Source organism: Dysidea avara, chromosome 13 (assembly GCF_963678975.1).
Source record: "Dysidea avara chromosome 13, odDysAvar1.4, whole genome shotgun sequence".
NCBI lineage: Eukaryota > Metazoa > Porifera > Demospongiae > Dictyoceratida > Dysideidae > Dysidea > Dysidea avara.
The window spans coordinates 5,194,311-5,216,022 of NC_089284.1; the positions used below are offsets into that span (position 1 = coordinate 5,194,311).

Sequence of the window (21,712 nt, forward strand, 5' to 3'; positions counted from 1 at the left end):
TGACCTATATAAATTGCTGATTGAGCAGAAAAGGTGTGTGGAATAGACAAATCACGTGTTTATTAAATTATTCATGACTGTGGTTTCGTTTTTCATCCCGACCCCGGTGGGGTGGGGGTTGTTTTGTCAAAAGGGGCCAATCTGATTGGCTAAAATGCTACTTGTTGTCATGTTGTTCATTTCCTGTAGAAAGATGGCGGTTCCTTGTATATTCCGGTTATATTAATACCACGCCAGGCCAACTGTTCGTCAACTCGGTATGATATCGTTATAGGAACGAAAAGAAACCTCGCTGGATAACCCTGGGACGTTACCTGCGGTTTATAGAGCAGTATTAACGATTTTATCGTTCTAACAACGGAAGACTAGGCTAAGAAGTTACAGAATAAAGGACAACGACCGTCGCGTCTGAATAATTAATTTTTCAAAGTTCCCTCAATATTCGTGGCCATTCCCGGATTCTATTCTAGTCGTTTTCCGTACACTACTACAATCACAGCCCCTGCCACAGATACACAATGGAAGGTACGCTAAACCATTTGTTAGTGTACAAATGCATACTTCTGTGCTACTAAGATGATTGTTGCTTGCTTTGTGGGTTTTCCGGATTTTCCCGCATATTATTAATATTCCGTTTATTTTGGGTTGGTATAGGTCTGAAGAGGACAGGGTCAGGTGAAGTGAAGAGAAAACGTGGACGTCCAGCTAACGTATGTGACTGTAGTACTAATGTCAGCTGATGTTACATTCCACTCCTTGCCCCCTTTGCATTACAGAGTAGCTTGGAAAAAGCAGAAGTGCCATCAAAGCGGCTACCAAATCAGGTGAGAAAATAGTTATCTACTTTATTGTGTGCTTACAAATGCAGACCTCTAGTTAACACTTTTCACAGAGGCTGGTGGGATGTGCAAGTGTATATGTGCATGCATACCATAAAATATAACATCCTCTTCTTGATAATGGTCGTGAATGACCTATTCTTTTAACCCTCTACAGTAGGGGTAATCCTGATGTTATATATGCCAGGATCTCTAGATTTTGTTTTCTATGTGGAGGGTTTTTTTCACCATTGTGTCCTTCACCAACACATTCCAGCATGTATAAAATTACCTCAGGTTTTTCTTGGTGCATATTTGTTGTAAGTATCAACCTGTGCTGGTGTGTTTTATCTGCTATCATGTTTCAGGATGATGAAGATGTAGATTTGGATGATGCGGGGTTGAATTCTGATGGTCCCAGCTCACTGCGCACTCTCAGAAAGAGGGAAGAAAAACCATCAGCTGTTAAAACTTTTATTGATGATGCTATTCAAGACTTACCGACTGAAGCGCTGATGTGTACTTCACATGGACAATTCTCTTCAAAGATGAAGCCAATTTTGTTGGCTAAGTTACCTGCAGCAACTAGTGCTGAACTGAACTCTATTATCACTACAAAGTGGCGGGCATTGAAGGAGGCTCGTAAACAGCAAGCTGGACAACTGGGGGCTTTTGCTGCCGCAAAGATCAGTAATGATGGTAAGTAAGCAAGTGTTGTTTCTTGTTGCTAAGTTGACAGGTGGCAGTAGTGTTTTTGTACAACTTAATTGTGGTGTAGACTGTTTGGCTCCATGTGACGAAGTCACTCCCCAGGGTATCTGCTCTGATACTGACACCCACATGCACTCCTACAAGTGCCGTGGTTATCACTTCACTTGTGTGGCTTATCCCATAGAAACCACTGCCAACAATTCAGACTCTGGAATGTCCTCTAAACGACCGAGCAGAAGGGCTGCACGTAACATCTCTAGACAGGCATATACGTGTGACGATGAGATGGAATTTACTAAAGAAGAAATAAGCGAAATATCTCCGGAAGCCTCTTCTCCAAGAAGAGGCCCCGGTCGAAGGAAGAGAAAGCGTGTGCCTAGCATGAGGATAAAACTGCTTGGCCGCAATGAAGGAACAAACAGTCCAATATTCTCAGCAGAAACTTTTGATGTAAGTATTATGGTGTGAACCAATTAGGTTTTAATGTTTGTGCTACAAGTGATTAGAGAAGTCATACAAGTTTACATTGTGGTCTTGATTGTTTGTGCTGGGTAACCATAGAAACTGAAGAATATAAGATATTGGAAGTTTTTTTTGGGGGGGGGGGGGGGGGGGAACAATCAAAGCGTCTTTTATGATATTTAAAATTCCTAATAGTCTCATAGGACTTGTTTAGCGTAACTTTAAATGTTCACTATATTCTGCTCAGAAACAAAGGGAATTAGGGACTGAATACATAGCAGTACCTGTCTGTGTACCTGGCTTATTTAAGGGTGTAGTCCCAACAGAGAACAGAACAATTACCCTCTATGGTATATTATAACACTAATTCTATTAATCATACTTAATTCCCAACCATTCATTGTATATTCAATGAAGTCCCTATAGATAGTTTCCTAGCAGAAGTTTATGGTTTATTATGTAAATTAGTGGTCATGTGTGGTCACCAGGTTGGGTGTTGGTTTAGTTAGTTGATGACTCATTAATGGGACCCAGTCCATCCTGCTTAACCTGTTTATTGTTTGCTATTGTGTGCTATAGGCTGATTCTGATAGTAGTGAAATCACCAGGATTAAGAAGAAGAAAGGTTGGTTGGTTGGTTGGTTGTAGTTTGTAGTGATGCTATGATATATTGTATAATCGTGATAGAAACATTTCATAATAATCATGATAGGGAAAAAAAGCTGTATTTTGATATTAAAAATGCTAATTATTTAGTGAAAAGTGACCTGATATTTATTATTTGCAAAATATGAGGACATTTCTCTGGCAACATGTGGTGGTGCATAAAAAACAGGTGTCAACTTTATCACATATATTGTTGTAAGTGCAATAGATTGACTGAATAAAACTTGTCCTGTGAAAAAACATATTCAATTCATTTAATATATCGTGATTGTTGTGATATAAGACCCACGATATCATGACTGTCGTGATATTAAAATTTTCATATCATGGCACCACTAGTAGTTTGTGACCTGGTCATCTTATAGAAATTCTGGATTCAGAGCTCAGTAGTCGTGACACTGAAGGAGAAGATGTTTCAGAGGTCAGTAAGGCTGTGTTGTGTGGGTGTGCGTGTGTGTGTGTGTGTGTGTGTGTGTGGGAGTTTGTGGTTGGAATAGTATGTTGGTACATGTAATTGCAATATTGTAACTTATAGGGAGTTTTTGTAAAAGTTTTTTTTGTGTCCAAGCTCACCACTACATGATCTCTAGTCGGCTCATCAATGCTTTTTTGTATATAGTATATGCCATCGGAGGGTGATGATACTGTGGAGACCCAGCCAGAGGATGATGATGTTGAAGAAGAAGAGGAAGATGGTGATGATGATGATGATGATGAGGAGGAGGAGGATGAAGATGACGATGAGGTGTCTGGTCAAGATGAAGTTTCTTACCAAGATGCTGGGTCAGATGGTGAACACACTGACTACTGTTACCTGTGCAAGGATGGTGGTGAATTGCTGTGCTGCGATATGTGCCCTCTGGCTTTCCACCTGAAGTGCCTCTTCCCACCAATGAAGTCCATCCCTCATGGCACCTGGTCTTGTCCACGTTGTGCTGTAAGTGATACACTGTCTGCAGCATACTATAGTCCCTAACCACAAGTAAAGGATGGCCTGTAACCCTGTAAACAATAATGCCATTTGGTAGGGAATTTGTTATCAAGTCAATTTAAAATGTTTGGTGGTTGTAGTTTGGCACGACATTGCTGCACCCCCTTTCCAAACATTCCCACCATATACAGTAGATGAAAAATTCTGATTCCGCATTGTGTTAAGAGGTTTCAGTTTGTTTGTTTTGTTTGTGGGATGTTCTTTCATTTGTATTCTGTTGCTATACAGGCTGAGTCATTGCCGGGGAGGGTGGAGAAGATATGGCGATGGCGGTGGAAGGAAGAGACACTAGAAGTTCCCTCCAGTCAAGATGATGATGCCTTTTTAGGTATGTCCCTCTCTTTGACGTATTAAAACTAGCAACTAGGCATGCACATATTTACCAAAAATACATCTGTGTCTTAGCAAACAAATTATTAGCGATTTGTACATGTTCTGACTGTGTTATCTCCATTATGTACTCCATTCTTGTTCAGATGGTGACCAACAGCAGTTGCAGTCCAAGAAAATTGTCAGTCACAAATCAAGAGAGTTTCTTGTCAAGTGGAAAAACAAGTCGTACTGGAAATGTTCGTGGGTTTCTGAAATGAGGGTGAGTGAGTGGGCAGGCATTATATAGGATTGTACAGTGTCTGTGATCACCTCCCACATGTGGTTAGAGAGTACAATTGTGTACTGCTTTCGGTTCATTGAAAGGTGGCTGATAAATTACAACTTTTGTAAAACATTGTCCTACCACTGGATTGTGAGGGCTGGACTATATATATATATATATATGACATAATTTATTTAGATTTATTCCACTTACACATTGATTGCACCATTACATTCATTGTATACATATAGTTCTAAAGCCACAGTGATGGTCCCAAGTTATTTGAATAGTGAATGAATGATCGAAGCCTTACTCGAATGTCCTTGTTGAGGTAGTGGTGTTTAAGCAAAGATTTTATTTTTGTGCTGAAAATTATAATTCATGTGAGCACTTTTTCTTTGCTAGTTGGATGTTCACCAAACTCAGACGCTGAGGATGTACATGAGACGGACGGATATGGATAATGCTGTATCCATGGAGCCCTTGACGCCCGATCGTCGGCATAAACGACGCAGCACAACGTCGTTCATGGACGAGGCCACTGAGGCGCAGGAAGCCATGCTACTGCAAGCTGGTATCCGACCAGAATGGCTAGTCGTTCACCGGATAATAGACCGAAGGTGAAGGAATGGCATTTTTCATTACACCAAACAGGAGGCCTCATTTATTAAATAATTTAGTGTGTCACCTAGCTATGGGACTAAATGTTATGGGCCCAATTTTGTGTATGGCAGTGAAGTCATAAAACTATAATGACATTGTATCTTGATCACATACCATATCATGTTTGTGATGTGTGTTATAGGAATACCAAGCGTGGGCAACAGTACCTTGTGAAGTGGAGGGATCTCCCCTATGATCAAGCCACTTGGGAAAGCTTGACTGAAAATAGCCCAATCAGGTTTGTCTGTCTGTTAATATATATATATCAGTCACATGCTAACTCGCTATGGTGCATTTGTAGGGGAGCCTCGTATGCCCTGAGGCAGTATGATCACTTCAAAAACATGATGGAGACAGCTCACGGCAAGAAGGAGCGTAAAAAGAGAAGGGATCGGAAGAAACTCACTGATGTGAGCATATCTGATAGCCTTGTGTGTTATTATTAATTAGTGATTCTGTGTAGCCAAAAGAAAAATACTTCAAACAACCACCGTATATAGAAGCAACAGGGGGAACTTTACATGATTATCAACTGGAGGGCCTTAACTGGCTGCGATTCTCCTGGGCTCAGAGCACCAACACTATTCTAGCTGATGAGATGGGACTAGGCAAGACAATACAAACTATTGCCTTCCTTTACTCTCTTGTTAAAGAGGTTAGCTATATATCAGTTAGCACTGTATATCTGGGTTTGATATGATAGTATTGTATAATAGGGATCATGGAGGTCTGCACTTTCTCACAAAAAAAAAACTGTTGACCAGTAGTCATGCCTCAGTAGTACAGTCAAGCCCAAAAGTACCTTTCTGTACAACCTGGAGCACTTCCAATAGGTTGCTACAAAAAAAATTTTATTCAGTGAAATTTTCTGCTGGCTGACATTTCATGTTTCCTCAAATTGACACCTTGTGCTGCAACATGATAGCACATGGTCAGGGCTCAACCCAGAATATTAACCTAGAGGGGGCGAAGTAAGTCGCTTCGGATTCTAGGGGGGTCTGGGGGCATGCTCCCCCAGGAAAATTTTGAAAATTTAGGTGTAAATATACTCAATTTTGGTGAAATTTTACTGTGATGCCATTGAATATTGACCATTGGATTATACAACTTTCGGATCAATTAAACCTTTCCATTTCTCAAGGCTTTAGGTATAAACCTAGGGGGGGCAATAGCTAACCCAGAGGGGGCCTGTGCCCCCCCCTAGATTAACCCCTGATGGTGATATAGGGAAGCCACTATGTCTTCAGTCCAGTGTAACTCAATTGTCCTCTGTATCATTTCTTTTCACTGTAATAGGAATCCTTCGTATTTTCCATAGTGACTGGGTTGATTGCAGAGGCACTACTTGTACGGTGATTGATTTGATTAATGATTTTACCTATCAATGATCGGCAGTTCTTCAGTATAACAGGCTGAACATACTATACTCTCTGGCAGTGTAATTTAATGTTATGAACATCTTGTTTACCTGCAGATTCACATACGTCACTGACCCACACGCATACACAAGATCACCGTATTTAGATTTGTAGTGTATCTGTAGTAACAACTGTTATGCATGACGTCAATCGAGTTAGTACATGTTCAAAATTTGCATTGTGTGAGTAGGTAGCCAGGTAGTTCGGTGTGGTATGCATGTATAGTGTAACCCTTATCAATCATCAGATTAAATTACAACCATCTGTTACCAATGTTAAAACTTTTAAGTGGATTTTTTAGAGACTAACTTACTGTTGCCTCAGACAAGTGTAACTTAATAACTGATAAAGCTACTGGGCTTGATTTTTTCACTGGTACAGGTAGATGACACCTCAGCACGCCTTTTGGCATACCCGCAGTGCATAAAATGCATGAATACTGGACTTACCTTTGTCCTCCTTTGTGTCCCAATTATTTTCACTAACAGTGCCAGGTCTCAATTTGTGGTAGCGTGTATGGCTTCCCTGTGTAAATTATTGTATAGACTGTAATTAGGGATCATGAAGGTTCAGGCTTTTCTGGCCAAAAAATCATCGCAAAACCAGCCTCACAATACCTTCATGGCTATAATACCTTGGAAAGATGTTTATAAGGTAATTTTATGAGTATTTGTATTATTAGTGATCATATAATTATGCTAAGACAAAATTTCATTATAATACTCAGCATATTGATCAAGTAAAGCCTAAATATGAAGGGTGGCAGCTTGCAGTTGGTTAGGTTAACCAAGCCCAAAGGTTCCTTCAGTGTGATCCAGAATGCTTCCAATAGGCTACGAAATTTTTAGAACTTTTTTCTTTAATGATTTTTTTCTGTTGGTTAACTGACTACCTGACTGACTGACTGACTGGCTTACCTACTAATGCCTTCAGACAAGTGTAATTTGATAACGGCTAAGCCTATATTAATTTTTTTTTGCTGTTCGTCGTCGCTTCAGCCCAACAGGTGCCTTTTGGCATACCGCAGTACATACAATACACATATCATGGACTTACCTTTTGTGTCCTTATTTTTGTGGTGACTGGATTGATTGCAGATGCGCTTCTCCAACTGTTCTTCATTTTGAGTGCTGTGCAATGGACTGAACATAGCTGAAAGCGAAGCATAATGGCCACTTCACTTTTGAGTCAGTAATTGATAGTTACGGCACATGTTCAGACGAAAACACTAACTCTGGCACCATTCTTTCTTTTGATGTGGTATGTGTGGGTTCACCAGTCATAATAACATTACAAAAAAGTAAACAAACAAGCATAAGGAAAATTTAGGAATTTTAAGTTCGATTTGGGATCATAGAAAAAAGTAGGGAAACAAGGGAGGTCGCTTTACCTACACAAGCAGCTATATTAGTGGACATTTCATCCCTAAGTCAGTGAAGTAGCTTGTTTCACTATTGTTTCTATGACCAAAATTCATTTTTTGTGCTAGTTTTTTGTAACATAATAATGAGTGTAGGTTTGTCTTGCACTGATCATTTGTTTTGTAATCTGAAAGAAATTAATGCTTTGATGTTGATACCAAGCATAAATTGTAGATCCATACTATATGTGTATGTGTCGCCACAATCCTTCTTGTAGTCATCTCAGCCAGCATTATATGCATTGCTTTCATGCGTATAGTGACAAATGTATCATGTGTTTCTTTCAAAACTATCGCTCACCTGTATGCTTTCAGTTTTGATTAATGTATGTTTGTAATAATACAGGGACACACTAATGGACCATTTCTAATAAGTGCCCCCCTGTCAACCATCATCAATTGGGAAAGAGAATTTGAATTCTGGGCCCCAGATTTGTATGTGGTGACGTACACCGGAGACAAGGAGAACAGGGCAGTGATTAGGTAATCTCTTGGATATGTAATTTTGTGTGAGCAGTGCTATCATACGTGATGTAGGGAACATGAGTTCTCATATATGAGAGGAGCCTTCCATGGATCATCATTGAAACTCTACAAGTTTAAGGTTGTGGTGTGTCTTTATTGATTGTGATGTGTCTGCTGTTTATATATATATATTTATGTACTAGATAAAGCACTGCCACGAGTGATAGCTATACAGGAAATATAGCATGAAAAGAGTGGGCAAGAGACAAATATAGCACGAGGCAAAGCCGAGTGCTATATTTCGTCTTGAGACCACTCTTTGAGTGCTATATTTCCCGTACAGCACGGGCGAAAGGCAATGCTTTATCTGGTATAGAGAACTGTCAACTTGAGGTACACACAAGACACATGAAACAATTAGAAACGCACGGAGCAGTGTTATCATCGGTAGAATAGGCATTGCGCCTGTGTTTCGCCTGCGTTACACTGTGCTGCACCTTCATTAGTCATTTTGTGAGTCTAGTCTGTCTTCTCAATGCTAAAAGTTTTCGATTGTGGTACTTTAATAAGCATATTTCCGTGATATTCCTGGGACTCATCCGTTTATTTGAACAAAACGTAAGAACTTTCACTGCTGCTGACCACAAGCAACCATCATCGAAATCTTCAAGTGTGTCTATAAATTAAATCCAGTGTGTCTATAAATTAAATCCAGTGGTTTTGCTCTTACTGGTTGGGTTGACTGGTCAGCCAGTGCAGTCAGGCTATTAGCCTACACTGGCTTGGTTGATTGGTTGCACTGGTCAGAATGAGTGATTACTCACTCAAAGTAGGCTATTAGCCTGCAAAATATACCTGGCAGTTCTATAACTACCTGGTATAGACCTGTGGACTATTAAAGTGTTCTATAACTGCCCAATATAGAACACTTGTGCTTGTATGGCAAATATAGAACACTTTTTTTGCTTTGATCCTCCCACGCAAATTTCTTTATATATAGTCTGGTTATATGTGTTCAGTGGGACCTGCATATAATATGGACACCTTAGAACTGAGGATAGTGTCCTGGTGTCCCTAGTTCATCAGTTCAGGATACTTTGGGACCTCAACTAATTGTCTGGGTCATGCAGATGTCATTGGATTAAGTGTCCAAATTATAGAGTTCCATTGTGTCATGACTGATGTAAATTTGTAGACCTGAATGCTTTTTATATTCCATTTTATCTGTACAGAAAGAGTATCCAATCAAGTTTCACGTGTTGTTGACTTCATACGAGTTTGTCAGTGTGGACAACACAGTGTTGCAGTCAATTGATTGGGCAGTTTTGATTGTTGACGAGGCTCATCGACTGAAAAACAACCAATCAAAGGTAATATGAACTGGTTGTACCACTAGTAGTATTGTGGGTTTGGTTTTTATGTAATCAATTGTAATTTTCAATATTATCATTGCAGTTCTTCAAAACGCTCAGTGCCTATACCATCCACTACAAGTTGCTGTTGACTGGTACTCCACTGCAGAACAACTTGGAGGAGCTGTTCCACCTGCTTAATTTCCTTAACCCGGACAGTTTCAGGTTTGCATCGATATCTTAATTATGTCACTGTGTATGGTAGGATTATCTCTTTGTGTATGCTGTGTTTAGTATGAAATTTAGAAGCTTGTTATAGTGTTCCAATAATAACCAGTGGTAATACCGTAATAGTTGGCCCATGTTATGCTAGTTCTGTACCTTATTTAGTTCCCTGGAACACTTCCAAGAAGAGTTTGAGGATGTCTCCAAGGAGGATCAGGTAAGCAGTTGTCTAGTGACTGCATGGATTCTTGTTACCATGTACACATCACCATAGATTCTAAAACTACATGAAATGTTGGCGCCACATCTGCTGAGAAGGCTGAAGACTGATGTACTAAAGGTTTGTAGTGTAGTTTGTGTGTGTGTGTGCGTGCATGTGTGTGTGTGTGCGTGCATGTGTGTGTGGTGTAGTGTGTCTAAAGGTAATGTTTGTGTATAATGATTTTGACATCAGAACATGCCAGCCAAGAGAGAACTGATTGTAAGGGTGGATCTTAGCCCTATGCAAAAGTGAGTGTAAATGTTTCAATAATCAGTTAATTCATCCAATGATTATTAATCTTCCCTGTACAGGCGATATTATCGTTATATACTGACGAAGAATTTCGAAGCTCTCAACTTACGTGGTTCACACCAGGTGTCCCTGATGAATGTCATGATGGACTTGAAGAAGTGTTGTAATCATCCTTATCTCTTCCCTACTGCTGCTGAGGTGAGTGTGTGGTGGGATGGTAGGTATGTTACTAATGGTGCCAGGATTACAATAAAAAAGCATATAACCTAGTGGAACAAAGGTTTTGCATGATACAATAAAGCAATGTGATTACTGTATGCTTGTAACTAACTTGCCTATTTGAATGTAGTATGATCATCTAAAAGTTAATATTTAAGTCTCTAGGTATAACCAAGAGTTCATAATATATATACTAAGGAGAGTATCCTACTCTCATATACCCCTGTAGAAAGGCGTATCGTGAAGTTATGACGTAACACTTCTGAGTTCGCCCGTTTTTCTTTGCATAATTAATGATGTCATTAGTTGAACATGGTATCGATTGAACGTGTGCCTACCAACGTCGCTAGCAACCAAATTAACTCCAGCTCTAAGCGTTTCTCACCCAACTACAATCGTTCCTTCATGGGTTAAGACCGCTTTGTAGGCGTTTCTTACTAGGCCATTCGCGAATACGGCTATCCTGAGCGTCGCAAGTATGAAACGGTGCTAACGATTCTTGCACTTTTACGGCTTCCTGTACTTCACAAACCGCAACATCTTGTTGTTACGTCATAACTTCACGATACGCCTTTCTACAGGGGTATATGAGAGTAGGATACTCTCCTTAGTATATATATTATGAACTCTTGGTATAACCAAGAGTAAATAATGGGTATAACAGAATGGAATGTTTCTTGTGTTAGTAAAAATACTGCTCTAGTACATTAACTACATGTATAGCTACATAATCTATGTAACGTCACTGTTTCTCAGACAATTTAGTATTTAGTCATCACAAAGTGTCCAAGCAAGCATTTTTATCACACATCATTCGCAGTCCTCTGTTTAAATACTCTATTAGAGCATACACTTATTGTAATAGAGAGTGCACATCCTTGATAAAAACTATTCGGGTCATTTTTTTGGACAACCAATTGACTCTCCACCACAATAGTGTTATTTACCTGCCTGTGTGGTATTGTCTTTAGGAGGCAGCTATCACTGCTAATGGCTACTATGAGGGGAGTGGTCTGGTGACTGCCAGTGGTAAACTGAGCGTGTTGGAAAAGATGCTAGTGAAGCTAAGGAAGGAAGGTCATCGACTGCTAATATTCTCACAGGTAACATGATTTGTTTTGTGGCCTGAGGAGGGTAAGGTCATGTGTCAGGGGTATGTGATGTGTTGAGAAAGTGGAAGTAAACATGGTGACTGATATTAGAGTAGAGTTGCTTGTGAGTATAATGCTTCTGATAAATGGCTTACTTGGCAGATACCAGCTGGCCGCTTACTATATAGGGTTTCAGCATGCGAGACAATTTCTGGCATGATTTTTTTTGTGGTATATACACATCTATGTTTGGGTGATAATGCTGAGATTGTGTTGTTTTTTTGTTTTTTTTTTGATTTTTCACATGACTCATTATGACACATGATCAACTTTTGGTCAATATATTACCCTTGTCAGCATTTCAATGTGTGTTGTGTGTGTGTGTTGGTAGATGACTAAGATGTTGGACATTTTGGAGGACTTCCTCGAGTACATGGGGCTGAAATATGAACGTATTGATGGATCTGTTAATGGGGCAGAACGACAGCAGGCAATTGATCGGTTCAATGGTGAGAGTTTATCTATCCTGTACAGTAAATGTCTACAGTAAGATCTGTTAGAAGTATAATATAGGGAGATCTGGTTTTGCTATTGTTCTATAGCTGAAGGTGCTGAACAGTTTGTTTTCCTCCTGTCAACAAGAGCTGGTGGTCTAGGCATCAACCTGGCCACAGCTGACACAGTTATCATTTATGACTCAGACTGGAACCCTCATAATGACATACAGGCATTCAGTAGGGCACATCGGATTGGTCAGCATAACAAGGTAAAGGTTATAATCCTTTGTTAAAGAGTTCATAACCTTCTGTAACAACTTTAAACAGGCTGTAGGACCAGGTGTCCTATAGACCTTCAGCACTTGTGCTGTAAAGCCTTAATAAATAAACTAATATCCATTTGGTTCCACATGGGGTACTTTGAGATAATAAGTCACTCTCTAGAGTTCCTTGGATACATATACATGAAATTGATAAGGAGAAAACATCCTGACCGCCTGGCAGACTCCTGTAAGCATTCGAGCGTTAATCGGATAGCTGCAGGTTCGAGGCTGCCTAGGTCCAGTCATGGATGTTTTCTCCTTTCTCCACCTTTTCAAACACATTTTCTGTAACAACTTTACGCAGGCTGTAGGACCAGGTGTCCTACAGACCTTCAGCACTTGCTGTAAAGCCTTAATAAATAAATAAATAATAAATAAACCCTTGCCTTCATGTGGCTAGCAAATTTGTGGGGATAAAAATAATTTGTGTAGTAGAACATTTTTATTGAAATAATATTTTATAGAAACCTTTTGGCATTGAATTTTTGTTACATTTGCCTTATTTGGTAGGTAATGATCTACCGATTTGTGACAAGGAAGTCAGTTGAGGAACGAATCACAGAGGTCAGTGTGTGTTGTTGACCAAAGGTCACTTGTTGACCTGATGACCTTTTACAGGTTGCAAAGAAGAAGATGATGTTGACACATCTGGTGGTGCGACCAGGTATGGGCCAGGGCTCTGCTCCTAGTCTGACCAAGCGAGAACTGGATGACATCTTGAGATTTGGTACAGAGGAGTTGTTCAAAGATGGAACAGGTGAGGACACGGCAAAACTTTAGTGAGAGTGTGTGTATACAGTGTGTGGATGCGTGTTTGTACATGTGTGAATATTTGAGTGGCTATAGCATCAACCCAGTAGTCACAATGACCACCAAGACAGCTCAATACCTCCTATATAGGTACTTCAGCTGTTTACAGTACTGCATTAGGTTGAGATACAGTGTGTACTGTTGCCCAATTGCCACAAGTGACTGTTCAGTTAGAGTGTTCCATTGTCAGTATTTGAATAGAGGAGCTCTGTATATACACAGTCAATGATCAGATAACTATTGTACTCTAGAATAGCAGTCACAAAAGGTTACAGTAAATACAGTTGATCGCTTAGTCATTTTGTTTGTATGTGTATACCCTTCCTACACTGTATGTATGCAACCGTATGTCATTGTTATAGATGATGACAGCAGTGGATCAATAGTATGGGATAACAAGGCTATTGATCAGTTACTAGACCGTACACAAGAGGGAGACTCAGACAAGCCCCAGCAAGACTGGTTTGCCAATGAGTATCTCAGCTCTTTTAAGGTAATAAAACAGCAGCCGTCAGAGAAGTAGCAGTAAATTATGTAGTTTATGCAGCATTGATTATTTGTGTTGTGTTGTGTATGTTTAGTAGAATGTTTATATTATAAACAAACATTTCAGTGCAGATTATATATTTATTTGTAGGTTGCCAGTTACGTTATGAAGGAAACTGCTGAGGTGAGTGAGTATAGAAGAAGTATAGATACCTGTTGTCAAGAGTATATAATAGAAACCAAGAGTGTCGAACAGTGTATTAGCCTGTGATTAAAACCCTTTAAGGACCACAGAAATTTATACAGTGCCTACCCTGACAACCCGCAAGTTTTATGAAAATGCACATTTTATTATTTTAAAAGTTTGTGGTGTTAGCAAAACACCAGTTAGAAAATGGTATGCATAATGGCTGCAGGTTCGAGGCTACCTAGGTCCAGTCATGGATTTTTTCTCCTTTCTCCAACTTTTCAAACACACCTTAAGGTTACGGGATAGTGAGCGACTGTCAAACAAAAATTTTATTACGTAATTAAGGCGGGCTTGGTGTTGTTGTGTTTTGTATCAGCTGGTACAGGCTTAAATTGTTGGGAGAATAATAGCGTGCTGACTGGACAGTTACAAGGTACAAGAAAACACATGTAACAGTACAAGATAACATAGATACAACATACTTAGCAACTGGCGCACCTGTAAGCGCATGCGTAGTTTTGCTGACTAATGGCGATATTTTCCTGAACCAAAAATCAGGACTGTCAAACTAGTTGTTAACATTTTGTATAAACAGACTACTAGTCTGGCTTCTTGTCTAGGTCCTGACGGAGCCATTTGTTAGAAATAATGTTTCTAGTGCTTGTGATATCAATTTAAAAATTAATTTTGTGACCACAGTGTCTTGCTTTACGCCATATTGTAGTCATATTTCAGCAACTATACACATTATTCACAAATCCTCTTGTCAGTCCCTCACAAGTGATGTTCTTCAAACCTTAGAATTGTTAGTAAGTTCTCATGGTTCTTCATTGGTCTGATTTTTGGTTCACAGTTTTCACTGTTTGGCATGGGGACAACTCATGTTTCCATAACAACATTTGAATTCCATGTCGATTTATGAGAAGTTAAGAATGCATAAATATTTGATAACAATGCATTAAGAAAAATCAAACCCCTAATCATGAAAAATGATCGATAGTGTACATGTGGGGTTTACAGTATCCCGTAACCTTAAGTAGCTAAAGTCTTTGAGCAGGCTGTAGGACCAGGTGTCCTAGACCTTCAGCACTTGTGCTGTAAAGCATTAATAAAAATAAAAATAATAATATGCTGTGATCTTTGGAGGATAATGAGGTCTTTAAAATCCACTAAGAGACCTTCTAGCAGGTTCTTAAAATGGTTAGAAACCTGCTAGCAGAAAGACCTCAAGCATCACAAATCTCACTTTTGATCATTGATTTGCAATGCTCCCTCCAAGCATATTCAGGTGCAGGGGGCAACCAGTCGCCTAGGCCAACATGTGGTTAACCACTCTATTCATTTATAGGCATGCCTAAAAGAATTTGATTATGGGAGGTAGCTTAGTTTCACGTAACATATTATCATTGTATATCAACTGAATTGCCTACTAATGGCGAACATATTTAAAGCCTGTAGCTTCTATTACTGCGAAGATATAGCTCTTTGTTTACTGCCTATATACTTGGATGTACATGTCGAAAGTGGGCTTTTGTGTTAGTTTATATTTGGACGTACATGTACAATGCTGGTCCCTAAAGGGTCGATTGATTTCTTAAAATAACATGGATATTTCAGTAATTGTTTGTTGCATTAAATGGTAATTTGAAATGCGTACCTGACAACGGGTCTTTGTTCGCCAGTTTCCATGTTATTCAACCAAGTTATATTGTACAAGGAAAGTGTAGTAAGGACCCAAGATAACTCCAGCTTGCAAAAAAATGGTTGTACAAACGAGCATGTTGCCACACCTTCAGGGATCCGCTTGGCAGTGCCAGAACTTTAACATTAGCCATATCCCGTTAATGCTATCATGTTTTCACTTGGTTTAGTGGCGAATTGGGCTAAATACAGCAACCTATATTTGCAGTATAAATGAATGATTACTGAAATATCCATTGTACTTCACACAATCATTAATCACAGAGTATCACACCCGTTCGATACTCTTGGTAAGGACCCAAGATAACTCCAGCTTGCAAAAAAATGGTTGTACAAACGAGCGTGTTGCCACACCTTCAGGGATCCGCTTGGCAGTGCCAGAACTTTAACATTAGCCATATCCTGTTAATGCTATCATGTTTTCACTTGGTTTAGTGGCGAATTGGGCTAAATACAGCAACCTATATTTGCAGTATAAATGAATGATTACTGAAATATCCATTGTACTTCACACAATCATTAATTACAGAGTATTACACCCGTTCGATACTCTTGGTTACTATTATATACTCTTGCTGTTGTGTAAAGATAACAAAAATATTGGTTAGATGTACTTGTTTTAAGTACCTGCTCTATTAGAGAATTTTGGGTTTTCTTTTTTTAATTTGCTGCACATTTGATTGTGGTTGCTACATACAAGAATTACCAGTTACAGTAGTTAATGACTGTAGATTTGACTTCCAGGCCTGACCTTCTCATAGTTCTCTTGTTGCTGATAGTACTTATGATGGTAATTTACACTGTAAATGTAACTACTCTGTTCTGTTACCATAGGAAGAACCAGAGACAGAAGTTCTGAAGGAGTCGGTAGAGGCAGATAATGACCCCACGTTTTGGGAGAAGCTTCTCCGTCATCATTTTGAGCAGCAACGGGAAATGGAGGCAGCACAACTTGGCAAAGGAAAACGGCTCCGAAAAAGGGTATGTGCATTTCTCACTTAATAGTAAAGTTCTTCAGTAAATGTTAGATGTTAGGCACTTGCTTGTTGCACATGTACAAACATTGCAAGTATGTAGCAAACATTTTAAAGACTGACTAGTGGTTGGTGGTCATTTGAATTAGCAGTCCAGTGTATGTTTGTAGTGCTGGATCATATAACTTTATATGAACAAGTTAGCATCCTGCGTCTGCTTGGCCCACATACACTTTCGCTACACCGGCATACACTAGAGCTATGCATAGTTTGGGGTTACCCAGGACATTGCTGGTGCTAGGTATTAAGCACACCTGTATCTGCCTTAGTGAGGAAGCTAGCTGCTTTCTGTTATTATAGTGAGTTCTTAGTCTTAGTCATATCAAGCAGCCTGAGTCTGACTGCCCTTTGACTTGTCCTGAGGGAAAACAACCTTGTGATGGATCCAATCTTTGTGATAGGATTCAGCACAAGCGATTCCAATAAGTTCCTCTGTTGCCATGAGTAGAGATTGTGTGATTAACATGTGCACATGCGATGGTGTTTAATATTATTGGTTGTGGGTTCTACTTCTTTTAATCCCAACCATACCCAGGCTTCCTACCTTAAGCTTGTTTGCAGTATTTGGTTAATTGTACCATTAATTTATTGGACACACTTTGCTCTGACCTCACAACAGGTGAACTACCTTGACATTAGCATTGAGAATAAGATACAAGGTAGTGACGATGATGCAGGCTCCATGTATGAGGGACACACCTCAGACTCCTACTCCAGTGGAGGGGAAGATGATAATGATGACTTTGTTTTAGAAGGTAAGTACATAATGTATAAGTTACGTATGTGGGACAGGTTGTGTATGATGACTACACCATGCTTATGTATTGTTTCAGAGGGTCGCAAGGGTAAAAAGAAATTAGACAAAATCAAGGACAGCCTCCCACCATTGTTATCAAGGGTCAATGGAGTGATGCATGTAAGCTTATTGATACATAAAACACAGCTATTACAACTTTTGCATTTAGACATTTACTTTTCTAGAAATAATCAATGACACGCACACTGTTTGTGGTGTGTACGAAGCATAAAGTTTTGTTGAAGCACTTTACTTTATTGGTTGGTCACATTTTGTTAGGTGTATGGCTTCAACCCTCGACAGCGGAAGGCGTTCTACAATGCCATCCTCCGTTATGGGATGCCTTCATCTGATGCTTACCATACGTCATGGCTGCCTAAGGAGCTGAGAGGAAAATCCCAGATGAATTTCAAGTACATTGTCTCTTGTGCTTATGCCAGGCCTGTTATGTGTTATTGCCACCCCTAGGGCATATGTCAGCATGTTCATGCGTCACATGTGTGAACCAGATGACGAAACTGGAACTAAAGCATTTTCTGATGGCGTACCACGTGAGGGACTATCTCGTCATTTGGTACTGACCAGAATGGGAATAATGAGACTTGTTCGTAACAAGGTGTGTGTGTGTGTGCGCGTGTGCATGCATGTGTAGAGATGTAAACGTGTGTACTGTGTACACATGTTTCATGTTACCATTTGGTTAGATTGAACAGTACAAAGATCAAAATGGAGCTCACTGGTTGTGCAGTTGCCCAAAAGCCTATCGTGAAACTCTTATTAATAAAATTGACATGCCGCCGGGTGTGAAGACATCAGCAACAACATCACTGCCACCTCGTACAGTTGGAGAGACAACTCAATACACTAATACTGATTCACCTGCCACTAAAATTAATTCTACTGGAGAAACAACAATTACAGATGAGATGGAATTAACCAATGAACATAATGATGTTTCTGTTGAGGATGAAAGCAATGGAACGGCTACAAATGCTATACTGGAGAATGGAACAGCTGCACCACCAGAACAGAAATTGACTGAACCCAAAGTGACTGAACCAAAAGTGGCTGAACCAAAAGTGGCTGAACCAAAAGTACCAATGACTGCTGAACGGATGAATTCACAATACAAACAGTGTAACTTCATGTTTAACATAGCTGATGGTGGCTTCACTGATCTACACTCATACTGGGCAGATGAGAAGAAGAGCACCTTCAATCCTAGTATATGGCAGCGTCGCCATGACTACTGGCTACTGAGGGGCATCATGGTGTATCCTTATTGATGTTTATGGGTGATGCTTATTGTATGGATGATGCTTCTGCAATGATTCTTCTTTAACTTTCTTGTAGTCATGGTTACTGTAGGTGGACAGAGATTTGCACTGATCCAGTTTATGGCATCATCAATATTCCCTTCAATAAGGATGGTGGGTTTATTAATTGTTTGATTGAGTACTATCCTATTTGTTTATTTTCTGTAGAAATCACTGGAGACTACAAGTCCCGTTTCCTATTAAAGAGATTTAGAGTGAGTGCATTTGTAGTAGACAGTGGGCACCAAGCTTATTTACTGTGTTGAGAAGGATCTGGTGGTGGTTTTATACCCAACCACTTTGCTAAGCTTTATGTAAAACAGCTTATAAAGGAAAATTTCTTAGGATGCCACCTGATCCTATGCAATACAGTAGTGGGAGTTTGGGTACAAGGAACATCTTTTTGTGTGCTATTGGTGTGCAGTTATTGGAACACGCGCTAGCTGTAGAAGAGCAGTTACACAGAGCATCCAGCTTGGGGCTGATGCAGGACCCCAACCAGTCGGTTATGATGCTCCACTCCAGGTAAGCACATCTTCATTGTGGACCATGTTAGTGATGTGATCATGGGAACAGGTTTACTGACCTTGACTGCCTGGCTGATGGCCACCTTCATTTGGTGAACGATGTGGTAAATGGTGACAGAAATGCTATCAAGTTCATGAAGAAAGGTATCATCATTTAATCATTACCATTTTTATTACTAAGTGATCTTGTTAGCTCTTAGCCGGATGGAAGAAATTGTTGGTGAGATGAAGAATGATGTTAACAAGTTACCAGCAGAGCTAGTGAAGCTGCCTTGTGTCACGAAACAGTTGAACCTCAGCACTTACAATATTCTCAGCAAACTGGCACATCAGAAAAGTACACCCAGTAGTGGCAGCACGCTTGCAGTTAAGACAGAACAGTCCCAGAAATCTACCGCCCCACCTGTAGTTAAATTTTCATCCACTTCAACCACTACCACAACTCATGGTAGTAGCAGTACAACCACCAAGTCAAACCCCTCGGTGATACAACAAACTATCACTAAGTATGTTACCTCTACGAAGGCAAAAGCTGCCACAACACATACACCATCGACAGCTCACAATTATGCCATTCAGACAACTGGTGGTAGTTTGTTACTGTATAATGCTGGAGGTCAAAATGCTGCGCAGTACGTTGTTAGTGGTACAGGAACCGCTCCACAATTTGCCATAGCTACAGCAGGAAGTGGCTCTACGGGACACACCCAGTACATTCAAGGATCAGATGGGAACTTGTATGCCATCACAACACGTCCGTCACAGGGGCAACAAAATTTGATGTTGCCTAATAGCCAGGGGGTCATATATTGGCCTGTGCAACAAGGGGGAACTACCTCGTCTAGCACACAGCCCACTGCCATTGTTCAACAGCAAAACCAACAAAAGTATGTTGCCACAGCTGCCATGCCAGGCAGTGCAGTGATTGCAAAGGAAACAAGCAAAACTAAACTGCTACCTGCAGCCATTACTGTCACAACTCCTGTGACTATGTCCACTGCAAAGGCAGCCCCAACAACAACAGCTACTGCAGCAGCAACTCAAGTCAGCGTTATCACTATAGACTAATACTATGATCACAAGATTTTACATAGTAATTGTATTAGGTGCCAATTATTTGTGTATATAAACAATTGTAACCAGCACAATAAGCAGTTGTATAGCCACCCACCCACCTCCACTCATTCACAATTCATGTAACATTTTGATTAGCATTCAGTTGTATTGTTGCTGTATAGTTAATGAAATTTTATCACAATGAATCAAGTGTTTGAATGCTCAAGATGATCTTGAACCATTGGCTTCTATTTTCATTTAATAGCTTTTCCATTAACCCATTGATTGGTATGATATGGTTTTAGCCACATAACTTAGAAATGTACTTCAGAATCCTTTTGGACTGCACCTGTAGGAGGAAGTAAAATGGAAGCTAAGGCTTCTAAATTTCACCACCAATCACACAGGGATCAAAAAGTCAGGAAGACAAATCAAAATTTCAAGGGGCAGTTGAGCATGCAATGTAAAAATAAAGCAATTTAATAATTTTCACTGTTACCCCCAAATCTTGAAAACATAAAAATTTTCCCCATGGAAATATGGCTATATATATGAATAAGCTATTTCTGGATTCAATTAACTACACAACTAAACCATGGCCACCCCCTCCCCCTGCTGAAAAATAGGTTTTGGGAAAAAGTTGCAGTATATAGATTGGCATTGTTAGTTTTAGCATTTTCATAGTATTAGAATAAATTTTAAGGCTGTTCTCAAGCTTGCCCCCAGACCCCCTTATATGGCCAGACTGCTTTTTTGAGTGATGGATGCTGGCCATATCACTCAAAAAAAGTGACCTGGCCACACAAGACTACAGGACCTCCTGAACTTCTACTTCAATTCATATTACAGCCATACAACAATAGTCATGCTGTGCCCTACTTGGCCTCCCCTGTAGGTCAAGTCTATTGTTTGCTGTATCTTGTGAGTACACTGAAGGCTATTTTGACTGAAATTCATTATCAACAGCGTTTTGACTATATAATTATCAATTTTGTCTAACAACAGGGTACACAAAAGGCTAAGCACCTGTACAAGGTAATACAAAAAAACAACAATAGTACAAGGCAAAACATTTACAAAAACAAGACACACAGATATACAATGGCAACAATAACTCAGTGATGATATGCAAAATTTAAGAGCCACAGGCATAAGTGGGTTTGGGAGACACAGTCAGAGGAGAATTTATTCCACTATTAAAAAAGAGAAGAATGGAACTCTAGTACACAAATTATATTCATATGCATAACTTTGTTTGGTATAGCTGGATGAATGGAGGGCATGCACTTTCTAAGACTGACACTCTATTTGGATATTTTCTGTGAAAATTTTTAAAATTAGACCTCCCTAGATTTGAAACTTTGAA

At 39.7% G+C, this 21,712-nt stretch overlaps 1 protein-coding gene across 2 annotated transcripts; it reads left to right on the forward strand.

The window, feature by feature from the left end:
- Positions 1-114: 114 nt before the first annotated feature.
- LOC136242093 (chromodomain-helicase-DNA-binding protein 4-like) lies at positions 115-20,572 on the forward strand. 2 transcript variants are annotated; one of them, XM_066033479.1, is made up of 40 exons: positions 116-525; positions 655-710; positions 777-824; positions 1,187-1,517; positions 1,714-1,979; positions 2,571-2,616; positions 3,023-3,078; positions 3,277-3,594; positions 3,877-3,976; positions 4,125-4,240; positions 4,649-4,863; positions 5,049-5,144; positions 5,208-5,316; positions 5,370-5,561; positions 8,091-8,227; positions 8,282-8,348; positions 9,442-9,579; positions 9,665-9,786; positions 9,952-10,003; positions 10,061-10,126; positions 10,241-10,296; positions 10,360-10,498; positions 11,491-11,622; positions 12,002-12,119; positions 12,213-12,376; positions 12,941-12,994; positions 13,049-13,187; positions 13,603-13,733; positions 13,878-13,910; positions 16,452-16,598; positions 17,271-17,406; positions 17,485-17,567; positions 17,727-17,860; positions 17,916-18,063; positions 18,152-18,720; positions 18,801-18,877; positions 18,932-18,978; positions 19,188-19,288; positions 19,340-19,434; positions 19,484-20,572. In XM_066033479.1, exons 1-40 carry the CDS (start codon positions 519-521, stop codon positions 20,356-20,358), a joined length of 5,916 nt encoding a protein of 1,971 aa, XP_065889551.1. In that variant the 5' UTR covers positions 116-518; the 3' UTR covers positions 20,359-20,572. The 2 variants fall into 2 exon arrangements, with proteins under 2 accessions (XP_065889550.1, XP_065889551.1); XM_066033478.1 differs by having other exon boundaries at positions 115-525; positions 18,801-18,978.
- The last annotated feature ends 1,140 nt before the right edge of the window (positions 20,573-21,712 follow it).

Excerpts from the sequence above, each read along its gene's own strand:
- LOC136242093 (XM_066033478.1), top strand. Across the intron at positions 1,518-1,713 it reads CGCAAAGATCAGTAATGATG|AAACCACTGCCAACAATTCA; the intron begins GTAAGTAAGCAA and ends CTTATCCCATAG. Across the intron at positions 2,617-3,022 it reads CAGGATTAAGAAGAAGAAAG|AAATTCTGGATTCAGAGCTC; the intron begins GTTGGTTGGTTG and ends GTCATCTTATAG.